The sequence below is a fragment of the Bacillus rossius genome, chromosome 1, assembly GCF_032445375.1.
Source record: "Bacillus rossius redtenbacheri isolate Brsri chromosome 1, Brsri_v3, whole genome shotgun sequence".
In the NCBI taxonomy this organism is placed as follows: Eukaryota; Metazoa; Arthropoda; class Insecta; order Phasmatodea; family Bacillidae; genus Bacillus; species Bacillus rossius.
In genome coordinates, this window is record NC_086330.1 from 138,180,199 (window position 1) to 138,193,321 (window position 13,123).

Consider the following 13,123-nt stretch of genomic DNA (forward strand, 5'->3'; position numbering starts at 1 on the left):
GTTTTCCGCGGGTCAACTTTTTTATGTGTCAGTTTATGAGAAAATGCATTTTAATATATTTAAAAAAATTATTTAAGTGAAACCTGTACAGTTTTTGTCTTAACATTTGTTCGGTGGCGTCCTAAGGCATTAATTTACTAATAAAAAAAATCTGAATGAAATACACAAGTAGGTTTTCTTTTTTTGATGTGAAACATATCGGAATACTTCAAAACAGTTCGCAGCGAATAAGTTACGTTTTTTAATTTTTTCGGACACTTAAAATATTGTTAAGTATTCAAAATAAGCATTGCCTGATGCGTACTTTGATTCTATACAATATGAAATAAAGCTTGGTCCAAAAATTAAAATTTTAAATTTCGTTTGATATTTGGCAACAACGCACGAAGAAACAAGGACAGTGCTAACGGCAATCGGCGTGTGTTAGAGAGAGAGAGAATGCGCCCATTTACTTCCACACTGCAATCTAAGAGTGGGATGCTCTATAGTAATATACTTCGTATGCATAATTTAAATACGTTGTTCGATTCCCGGTGGTGTCGGATCCCTATTTTTTGTATGTGAGGAAAATTACTGACACTGCTATTAGTAGGCTAGTTTTTTTTTGAGATCTCCCATTTCCCCCACCTTTCAACTTATGTAATTTCTCTATTGTAAGACTATAGCTCATTTTATTCTTCAGGGCGTGCAGATTCCTACGGACACAGAACGCTACTATAGACATTTGACAATTACTACGTTTCCATGTCGGTTTCAAAACGTTTTTATACTGAATCCCGATTGGAAACCGATACCATTTTCCCTGCAAAATTGCGAACCGACAAAATCTGACGAATTTGTGCGAGTGTTAAAGTTGTTTCAACTTCTATTAGGTAGGTTACCTTATCTTAAAAAAAAATTAAAAACACGTTTTTATTCCTGCTGTCTCTGTAATATGTGCGCATACATCCCTGACCATAATATTTAATTTTTTTTCTAAAACAAGAGGACATTCCAACAATTTAAAACAAAGTCAAATTATAAAAAAAAAAATGACAAATGTTGCCATGAGCATCTTAGAAAACAGTTAAATATGGTAATAATTAATAATTGCAAAATACACACACATTACATTTTTTCAAGCAACATCGTCAACAGCCTAGCTCAAAATCATGAAAATTAAAGTTAATGGAATGTAAAATAACATGACAAAATTAGTGTTTGCATGTAAAAGTTTACATTTTACTCAATATCTTACAATTGTCCGATCCTGGGTCCCGGGTTCGATTCCCGGCCAGGGATGACAGATTAAATGTCGCTTTCTGGATTCAGAATCTCTATACTACGAAAGGCAATGGTGAACCACTACAGAATCACTTCGTCTAGTCCGCCTCGGATGTGTCTTGGTTCCACCACCCGGAGTCCCCCGGGGATCCAACTTGCCCTCGGGATGCCAATCCATCATCATAATCATCTTAAAATCGACATGAATAGATTCTAAATAAACAATAATTTATCCGGTTCATTTTTACAAGCTTGAGCGCTTGTAGTGTCTACTCAGTTTGTTGGTTTGAAGTTACCGACAGTAGTATTATTTCTGCCAGTCTAAGTTAACCAGCAGCTGAGTGTCTGCCCCCCCCCCCCCCCCCCCCCCCCAACCATGGACGCAGAGAGAGCCCTGGGCAGTTGCCTGGATCCGCCACTGTTCCCTAGCCTTTGAAATAATTATTATTGCATTAAAAAAAAACAGACATATTTTATTCCAGTACTACAACAAATTGGCACCTGTTCTTTTCTTTCTCTTTGCGCTGAGGATCAATGTTGATCGCTTTTGATCCTTCTAGCTGAATCTGGAATTACGCTTCATGTTGTCCACTTTGCACTAGCGTGTTACCGGCAAGGAACTTGTGAAGGACGAGGAACACGTGGGCGGCTCCAGATAAACAGCTGGAGATAGCGAGTGAAGGGCGGGGGTGAGTCACAGGAAGTATCGCCGAAGGAGGGGAAAGTCGCCCGCTCCTCTGCCATGGAGTGGGGGAAGAGGAGCGTGTGTGCTGCCTGCTGACGGAGGGGAGCTGAACTACGCGCGCGTCCGTTACAGTCGAGGCCTCGCAGACAATAAGGAATTTTAGCATCCTAAATGCTCTAAAATGGAAGAGAAAATTAAATAATTTGAACTGCCGTTACAAAACTGTTGTAATTCTGAATACGTCTATCTGAACAAAAATTTCGAAGGTTCTGATTTGATGATAATTACACTTAATATTGAAATGTGGTAATACTTAAATTCAATGGACATTATTGGAAATTGGAATAGATAGCCGGGTTTAAAAAGGATTGCTCCTTCATATAATACCTTAATCCTTAATCCTTATGTTAAATATGTTCACGACTTCCTAAACAGCATGCGAAGAGGTAGTAAAACCTCTTCAATTTGCATCTCACCACAAGGGTACAGTAGAATCTTAACTATGGTGCATTATTTCTTGTAAGTAGCACTTTCCAGCAAGTTTTTTATATACAGGCTGTACTGATAGACTTTTTACTTTCTTAGCTTTTTCAAACTAAGTAAAGAGAGGTTGTTCTTTGACAGAGTTTTTTTTTTATAAACATGATTTTTGTTTACTTGGTGCACCTGTGATAACCACCATTTTATTGTAATATTGGCTGTTCTGCCCCTATTTCTGTTTTTTGTCCTGAATTACTATCTTGTTTAATAATTTGTTATGTTTATACTTATGCAAATGTTGATGAGTGTGCCTGCAAACATAGCAAGTCATCAATATTGCATTGTGCAATCAATTTTCTGAACTCAAAAAATTTACTAAATAAAGTAAATTCTGTAACTTTTTTTTTCCATCCCAGATTCTCATTTTATCTGCCCAAAATCTCTTAACAATAGAATTTAAGGCCCATTCTATTTTTAAACCACTATGCTGCATTTAAAAAATGGGCTTAAAGTACATAATGTTTAATTACGACTTATGTCAAATGATAATAAATGCATGAAACTGTCAAAACCAAAAGATAAACAGTAATAATTTTTAAACAATGTTTTGGGTACATGTCATCACATTTATCATTCATGTTAGAGAGACAAAAATATGTTTTAAATTAATTCAAAGTATGGTTACTGCATAAAAAAAAGTTATTACCTGGACATCTGTCAGAAGTTCCATGTTAAGGCTGGAAGGACTTCTTTTCTTCATACATTTTGTTTAGTTTGTATGTATATTTGTTGTGAAATATTCTTGGCAGATATATTATTCTCTGTTTTCAGGACATCATTTCAGTGGACCCTTGTCACAAGTTTACATGGTGCCTCGATGCTTGTATAAGAGAGAAGAATGTTGACATCAAGAGATCAAGGGAACTGCAGGTAGAAAACATGAGCTTAAGAAATTGTGATGCAGTAAATCATCCACTGTTTCTTGCCCATTCTTGTATGATGACTACCAACATAACATTGATTTTTCTCAGGAAGACTTTCAAGTTTTGAAATTGCCCTTAAATAAATCCAACATTGTGAAATGAAAATCGCACTAACATCTTGCTAGTTAATTTTTTTTAGTGTGTAAAAGCCTAGAATTAAGATTTGTATTTGACATACAATTGTTGCTTATCATGAAAATGCTTCCCTTGCTGTGTGCTTCAGTATTCTTTCAAAATCTTGGACTAAATGAAGGAGAAGCTCTCCAAGCCATGGTTCGAGCATGATATGGTCAAAACAGGATATTAGCCAGTAGATGCAAGAAACAATGGATATGACAATGCAACTGAAGCATAGTAGCAAAATATCAAGATGTGGCAATGTAATTACATTGCAACAGTTTTGAGTTGGACACATTCCAGTGCTCACCAAAAGGTAGATGTAGGTAGACCACATTTTGCACTCAAACTCTACATTCACCAGTTGACAGCATGTGGTGTAACAAATGATACCTTTTTTCGATTTTTAATTTTTATCCTTCCAAAAATTGTATTACATGTATTTTACTGCAAATTCCATTTAATCCGCAGTTCAGATGATCTGGACAAGATCTGGTCCCATCTAGTTCGTATTAGCTGGCCTCCACTGCACCTCTTTGTAATTTCTTCTGTTTCATATATATAATCTAATCATCATAGTTGAGCCTCACGCAAAGCTTGTGTGGTAACCTACAGTCAATGGTTATTGCTGTCATACATCAGGGTTTCCTGGACAGCATCAAGCGAGGCCACGAGCAGGTCCTGGGAGACCTCTCCATGACGCTGTGCGACCCGTATGCCGTCAACTTCCTCGCCTCGTCCGCCACCAAGATCCTGCAGCATCTCATCAACGTCGAGTCCCTGCCCAGGGTAACGGCAACTCTAGTGTTGCTAGGTGCTTGGTGGTGCTCGTACTCCCCTTCTCTTTGACTGCCACGGTGATGTTGTGCTGCCGCAGGAGAACACCGTGTTGATCCTGCTGCTGCGGATGCTTGCGCTGGGCCTGAGCGCGTGGGTCATGATAGACTCGCAGGTCAGTGGTCGCTGGCAGTGTTGCCTATCAAGGAAAGATTAATTGGAACATTATCCTAGTTACCGTATTTACCAGACTAAGCCAGGCCTTTCAATAAGTCTCGCACTCCTTGTATTTTAACCATAACCAAAAATATTTGTTGTTTACCAAGTGTTATCACATAATCGTCGCACAATTTATACTAAAATATTGTTTGAAAAGTAGGGGTGTGACGTTTATGTGGGGAAAAAAAATTTTGTTAGGTAAAGTTATTCATAAAAACAAAACCCATTCATGGAAAGTACGTTTATTTAAAAAATGAAGCATAAAAGAACACACCAAACAATTTAAATTAATAAGTCGTGCAACACGATCTGTGACCCGAATATGAACCTGAACGAACGCGTAACTATTGTCGTAGTACATACTACGAAAGAGTGAGGGCCATCAAAGGTAGTTAACTCGGCACTCGACAGAGAATGCATGTTGCATGCAATCGGCGAAATATCGATATTCGACTACTTGTGTGCACTCTATACGGGAAGCAACAGCAACATAACCAAACATGTATGATGCCAACTAGCGCTTGCTACATTTTTGTAAGTGGTACACTACGGCGACGCAAACAAACCGATAAACGGATAAAGGTTATAATGTTTAAAAACGTCTTTAATAGAAAATTTACACATCAGACAACTTTGTATTTCCGTTAATTAGGTAACTTGACAAGGTGAAAACCAGTAAAGAAGTAGTTAAAAGGCTTTTCAAAATCAAAATAATTACTTATCGGAAAATATAACAAAATATTAACGACAGTAAAATACAAATACAATTACAATACCATGACCTTGAACCTGTGTAATAAGCTGTAACACTTCATTACTAAGAAACATTATTTCATAAGAATACTCTGCAAAACTGGGGAGTGCAGGGGCTTGCAATGCCACAATCATTTGTCTTTTTTTTTTTTTTTTTACTTTATTAATTTAAATTATGGTAGAACTCAGATTTTACATTTATCTCGGAAAAGAGAAAAATTTAGGATAAGGTGAAAGGGTAAGTTAAGGCAAACATAAAATTTAATGTAAATTGCTATCATACTATTGCAACGTGCTTGAATCAAGGTTCGAACACGCTACAATCTCTCACGCGTGAGACGATAACAAGGAGAGGCAATCCCTTCCAGTAGGGATCAACAGAGTGTGACCTAGAGTATGTTAAAACTGTGCCAAATGATTACCGAGATCAAATATCTAATCAAAATATTTATTATTAACAGACAACGTGATGACACAACTCTCCGGTTACAAATGTACAATTACACAAATGACGTTCCGATAACAAAGACGGCTAGGAACTGCCAAATTGCGGGCATACAAATAAATATAGGGGCCTAATTTTTGATGCAAAAATGTTCACGAGTATTAAGCACAAGCATGAGTAAATAGCCCAAAGCCCAGCCCACATGAAATAAATATTTAGCAACAAGAACACATGCATGCTCTAAACCAGGGTCCAATTACTGTAGCATGCATTGCTGGCCAAATGCCTAGATTTAATTTCAAGTTACATAGAGTTTGACGAGGCGTCAACAACAAGGCCGGCGGTTCAGTGCGGGCGGAGGTTGTCTTAAACTAGCCCGTGGGATAGGGCCCGCTCCACATGACACGATAACAATACAGGGCAGAAGAATTAGGAAAACAATACGTATTAATACTGCCCAACTGAAAAACTAGGCGTCCTATACAACTGCGGACGCATTATATTAAAAGTAGGGATGGGCCGGTCGAATCCTCGAATCCCACCGAATCTCTAGTATTCGAAAGATTCGAAATTGGAGGGAAAAGATTCGGGATTCGAGGAGAAAAATTGATGTAAATGTAGTACTTTAAAAACTTAAATGCTTACAATTTACTTGGCCTGTTTACGTTTTCCTTGGAACACATCCTATTAAGGTACAGTAGAACCTCGTTAATACGTGATGGTCAGGACCGAGATAATCACGGATTACCGAATTTCACGGACTAGCGATTAAAAGCCTGGAAGGTCTTGTCAAGCTTCTCAGACACTGACGTGCAGCTGGGTTAAGGCCGTTCACGGTAAGGGCCGGCCGTCTTCGAATTAGTGTCTCGGCTTAAAAAAAATACAGCACTGCCTAGCCATTAGTTCACGGTCATTTACAACAGCCGAAGAGAGAAAGATAAGATCGTGCTGACCTTTCACCCCCCCTCCCCCTCGTACAATCGAATGCCAGCCAGACACGTCACTCGCCAGGCGCCTGCCGTGCGTTGGCGGGTGGAAACAAACAAAGGGAGACGGGAAGCAGAAGTCAGGACATCCCCCTCAAGTTTAATGAGTGACAAATGTGACAGCTGAAAGGGGGGCGACACAAAGGGTCCGTACAAACAGCGTTGTAGAGTTTGGCGGCCCACGAGATGGCTTGTAGTGTTTTGCCAGCCGCCGGCCCGCGTGACGTTAATTTTAAACGCTGACAATTTTTACTTCTCTTTTTTTTCTTCTCTTTTAAATGGTCCCGGATTATCCGATTCCCGAATTAGCGCATCACGGACTAACGAGGTTCTACTGTATTGTACTTTAATTCGTTATTATATAAAAAATATTATGAAGCATGTACTGATTTGGGAAACTTACTTTATATTCATGAACATGGATGCATTGTCGCTATATTGGCATTAAATAAGACATAAATCACATATGTATTCTCATAATATGCTAAAAAATAAAATAAAGCACATTTAGGATCTAGACTAAATATGATTTTTTTTTTTTTTAAATAACTTTACCGAGAAATCTGTTATTTAGTAATACAACAATAATGCCGACTTTCATCACAAGTTACGGTCGCACATGTAGTAATAACAATGAAATAATGAATGACAAAAATTAATACATTATACAATTATTATTTTAATCGCAATTCAATTTTAAATATTCTGATACACGTTCTATTTATGAATTTTTTTAGGACCAAGTTTGGTTTGTGTAGACTACCAACGTTAAAATATGTATTATCTGAGAATTCCATGATGGCCAACCAATGAATTTGTTAGCCAGTCATTTTGAGCAATATAAAAAATAACTAATTATTAGGTAATATAAAAAATTTTAATGGGTAAACTAGAGAAAACACCTGTCACTTTTAACTTCGGGCATATTAATCACTATGCTTTAGTGAGGCTTAATTTTAAAAGACCCACAACAGTATTTCTTATGGCCTAAAACCATTGAAGCCAAGATGGCGTCTTTCAGTTTCCATTAAATATTTCAGGAAAGCGTTTACCTTCATTTGGGACTTTAAACAAATGTCAAGTTGGTAACTACAAAATATTGTTCCGTCGGATGTTGAATTTCGTTTTCCGATTTCCGTGGATACATGAATCACTGTACAGATAATGCTTGAATGCCTTAAATCCACCAAGTTGGATTCTACAGCAATTGATGAAGTGACCAGATTCTTACATGATCCTACAGTTAACCCAGAAATAAACATTCTCGAATACTGGAAAACTCAGTCTGCGTGTTCACCCAGGCTACATAAACTGTCCAAAAAATATTTTGTTCACCACCTGCGACAGTGTTCTCTGAACGTTTATTCAGCACTGCAGGAAACATATGTGACCAAAAACGGAATCGTCTTGATCCAGACCGTGTCAAAATCCTTGTTTTTTTAAATAAAAATTTAAAGGGTTAAATAATTCTGCATAATGTTTAATTTTTTCTCTTAACTTATAAATTATTTTATATTTAACCCTTGAGAACTGGATTCGGATTCGAGGGGTGGATTCGAGGTACTGTTTGGGATTCGGATTCGAGATTCGGATTCGAGAAAAATGGGATTCGAACCATCACTAATTAAAAGCATGAAATGCTACAAGGGGAAGACGAACAAGTGGCAATGCAAGCCACACAACAAAACAGCAGGCAGATCGGCTGGGCGCAAGAATTTACAGCCCAATAGCATCAAACTGCTATGGTGAGTTACGTTAAGACATCTACGGGCAATGTAAAATGGTAAAATGGCCAAATAAAGGCACGGCCATATCGTGCATGCACTTACTATCTACAGTTTTCGCTCGACAGCACCGCCGATACTGACCCGTCCTCCATCTCCGACCGCAACCAAACGACCCGAGACAAGCTCATACAGCAGCTTAAATAGCAGCACCCAACAGATAGCGCTAGTGCGGCGGAGGCGAAATAAAAAGGGGTGGAAGGTGGAAATGGAGAGGGAAATCTAGCGGTAGAAGCGGCGGTGGGGAACGGGGGGTGGGGAATGCTGATGCCGCGCGGGAGCTATTAAAAAAGCAACAGCTTCACTATCTCACAGACACTGTACACATAATTTGTGCCTGTTAATAACTTATCTTGGCTAATAATCCACAATTTTGTGTACCTCGGGAAACTTTTCTACAGATTTTATTTTAGTTTAATTTTTACTATTTGCAGTTTATGTGTGGCCAAAGAGTTAGTGTTTTCCACACCAGCTGTGAAGAGTTACGTTGCTGGTTTCTGTGCTTGTAGGAGTTCAAAGAGCCCAAGCTGGACAGCCAAATCGTGACAAAGTTCTTGCCTGCTCTCATGTCCCTCATGGTGGACGACCAAGTGCGTGCACTCAACAGCAAGTTGCCACCCGACGAACGAGAGAGTGCAATCACGATTATCGAGCATTCAGGTACTATGAGTGTTGGTCTATTGTAGGCCTGTGCAAATACTAGTTTTTTGATGTGAATCAAATATCAAATCGAATGCTTAAAATATTTGTCAAATCGAATTGTGAACATTGTTCTTTGAAAAGCTGTTTTACACTTATTTTATAAAAAACGTGATTGCGTAAAAAAAATAGTTAAATATTTGTTATGTTTGAACGTTTGAACTAATAAGTGACTAACCAGTTGGGCCCTATATACAACATTGTTCAATAAAATTATAAAATAACCATGCATATTATTAATACTGATATTTCATAAAAGCAAACGGAGCACATTCTTTTGATTTGTTAAGTAAACAGGTTTATTCAAGCAAAACATAAACAACACAAAAAAAAAAACAACGTAAACATTAAACTTCAAGTGGTTTAAAACTTAGGAATAAATTTGAAGCTTCACATCAGACACACAGTTTTGCATCACAACCGAAGCTTCAAATAAAGCAAATAGCAAATTTCCTGTGTGAAAGTCAAATTGAAAATTAAAAAAAAGATTCGTTTGATTGACTTAGTCGAAGCTTCGCACAGGCCCAGTCTATTGTCAATGGTAAATATGCAGCTTGTAGGCTAATTAAGGCTTAAATGCCATAATGTTATTTTTTTTTGTTTTAATGAAATTGTACTGAACATTGTTAATAGACGATTTAATTAGTGTATTTTTTGATAACACCAGTTGTATTCTTTTGATTCTAAATTACAGCATTACTCTATGCTTGTTCATAACATCTCTGTGGAAACATTTTTTTTTGGTTCTATAGACTAAATACTCTTTGTAATCAAATTTTTTAATTTTAAAACAAATGCAGGGGGACAAAAAAAAGTGGAGGTTTTATTAATAACATTAGCTTTGAAAAACTTTGGATGAACAAGCCTGAAAAGGACTGTTTTTGTATGTGTTAATATATTTATTAATTTGAGTTCTACCCTGAGATTTTAAAGACTATCTACGAAGGTAAAGTCTTATTTTTAAAAATATTCAGGATTTTTTTAAATATTGTAACATCAAGATTATTGATCACTTTCAGTGATAATGGACTGATGTATGTTTTTTCTCTGTTGAATCTTCGTATGAACTACTAAAATTATGACAATTTAGAGGTATCTTCATGAACTAAAATAATTTTCAATAAGACCTCATAAATTCATAATATACTACTGAAATTTGAAACAACTTTCTTCGAGTGTAAAGACTTGTGTTCCAGCAAGATTAGTGAATGTGAAGTTGACCCTAGTAGTCCGGCAGAACTGAGGTATGGGTTGGAAAAGTGGTCTATAGTTCTGTTTTTGGTCTTAAATGAAAGATTATTATGTCTAGTAACAGGAAATGCCGGGTGACATTGGCTATATGTTGAGCAAATTAAGATATTCAAGATGGCGGCCAATATGGTGTTATATTTTGAAAAATTGCAATACAAAAACATTATGGTAATTTTTGGAAACAAAATACCGTATATACTCGTGTATAGCGCGCCCTTTTTTCCCCTCAAGTAAGGGAAAAAAATAAGGATGCGCGCTATACACGGAAAAAAAAAAAAAAAGGGGGGGTGTGGAAGGGAGGAGGAGTGGAAGTCGTTAACTGCCAGGTGATTGTTGACGTTTCTGGCCAGCCCCCCACACATACGCACAAGCAACAAGGCCTCTCTTTCACACACACACACACACACACACGCAACCTGGTCTCTCACGCGCACGCACGCACACACACACACACACACACGTGCGCGCGCAAGCTCGCACGTCTCTTGTTTATTTTTAGACCTCCCCCTCTACACAAAGCCAACGCAGCTAGTAAAATAAAAGAGAGAGAAAGAATGTTGTCGCCATTCCCCCTCCCACTTCCTTCGCTTCCTCGTCCCAGCTGCTACCGGTGAGTCATCTAATCCTCCGCGCGTCTCTGTTACTGCCTGCCTCCCTCCCTCCGCCCAAGTACCAGTTGTGACGATACAGCGCTTCATTATCTTTCGTCTACACAGCAGAGTTTAAATATTTTCCTGACGCATCACCACACATCAATTTAAATTATCATTTGTTTCACACGTACAGGTACCACAAAATGTTAGTAAAATTTATTTATGGGGAAAAAAAATTTTTTTCTTTGGAATTTGTTGCAAAAATCGTGGTGCGCGCTATACACGAGGGCGCGCTATACACGAGTAAATACGGTACATGTTTTCAAGGGTACTGAATCAAAATATGTGTTTAGATATCGTGTAAAATTTTATTTAATTACATATTCAATATGTATGCCGGATTTTTTTTAAATTTATGCCTAATGACATGTGAATATTAGTATAAAATGTAACTCTTCCAGTTGCTGTGGCATGAACATAGTTTTTTTGTGGATCATGCATGATGGAAGGAATTGGCTAATACTTTTTTATTCTTGCAAGTGTAATGTGAAGTAAATTAGAGAAGAAAATGGCAGAAAAATGCCTGTTTGACTGGAAATTTTATTGTGAAAACTACAGTGAAAGACTTATTGAAAGTGGCGATAAAAGAATTCAGACTATTATAAAATGCAGTAAAGTATACAACGATAATCTCTACAATGTGCTAGAAGAAAAAATAGCTGTAACAAGTGAATTGATTGTGAAGTGCCACAAGACTTATGTATCAACATACTGTTCAGTGACACAGCTGGAACGACATCGCAAGAGGAAGCGCCAAGAAGAAGTGTCCTTGAGATCTCCAAAAAGAGCAAGGAAAAATGAAAACACACTTGCACACTTGCAAGCTTGCACACTTTCATACTTGCACACTTGCATACTTGCACATTTGCATTCTTACACAATTGCATACTTGCAACTTGCGTGCTTGCTCAATTGCATACTTGCACACTAGCATCCTTACATACTTGCACAATTGCACACTCGCATACTTGCACACTCTTACATGCAGGCACACTTGCATACTTGCATTCTTTAGTGCATCAATCCTCTTAATGCAACACAACATGCAGATGGACTGTTAAATATAGTGAGTGGAAAAGTTGCTTGAGCAGAGGTGAATGTAGATTATTCTCTAGAAATTGGACTTGCACAGATGAAAGAGTTCGAAAAAGGTTTACCTGAAAATTTTCACAAGGCAATTGCAAAGAAAGTGGTTTCCATGGCTGATAAAAAAAAATGTGTTGTGAAAAATTCAAAAGGCATACCATATCCTAACGTTATCTATTCAAGGATTATTGGAATACAGGCAAGTTCTCATGAATTAGATATTGGCAAAACACTTTATCATGAGCTTTCACATGTTCCAACATCAATGTTTACCGAGGAAGGAGAAATGCGCATAGGTAAAGCAAAATCAATGCTTAAAAAAGTAAGTGTGTCTACTAGAACGATACCCAAACGGAATATAATCATTATAGATGGAATGGCTCTTTTGTGAACTGTTCACTGGTCAAACCAAGGGACAGTCACTACGCTTATTTCAAATCTCAAGCATCTACTTAAATTAAAGTTGGATAGAAGTGAGGTGTACCTAATATTTGATCGGTACTAAGACTACAGTATAAAATCCACAACTAGGGGGACAAGATCTTCATCTGATAGTCGAGTGTATAAACTCACAGAAAATACACCACTTCCAACCCAAAAAGTTGTTCTAACAGTTACTGGAAACAAAAAGCAGTTGGTTGGACTGATTTGTGAAGATCTCTGTAAAGACAAATCATTTCACAAAGATGTAATAAACAAACTTGTCATAACTGGGTTGGACAAAACACCTTATTAAATATCTCCTGGTCGTGTCATCCAGAATCGAGAGGATTTGTACACAGCACACGAAGAACCCTAAAGTCATATCTAGAGTTGTGCGAGAATGAGATTTAGGCCTCGAGAAATTTTCGAGAAAGAAAATATTTTTCTCGCGAGAAACGAGACGAGAATGAGAAATTTTTAAATAATCAAGATATACTGTAGATATCACTTTCAAAATAC

General features: G+C 37.5%; 1 protein-coding gene across 2 annotated transcripts in view; it reads left to right on the forward strand.

Annotated features, from left to right (window-relative positions):
* Positions 1 to 13,123, forward strand: part of LOC134546206 (negative elongation factor B) — a 64,678-nt gene that overhangs the window by 30,201 nt on the left and 21,354 nt on the right. For both annotated transcript variants that reach the window (XM_063388816.1, XM_063388817.1), the window contains exons 6-9: positions 3,260 to 3,358; positions 4,171 to 4,317; positions 4,406 to 4,480; positions 9,002 to 9,152. In XM_063388816.1, the coding sequence (XP_063244886.1) occupies positions 3,260 to 3,358; positions 4,171 to 4,317; positions 4,406 to 4,480; positions 9,002 to 9,152 (472 nt within the window). The remainder of the gene's footprint in view (positions 1 to 3,259; positions 3,359 to 4,170; positions 4,318 to 4,405; positions 4,481 to 9,001; positions 9,153 to 13,123) is intronic.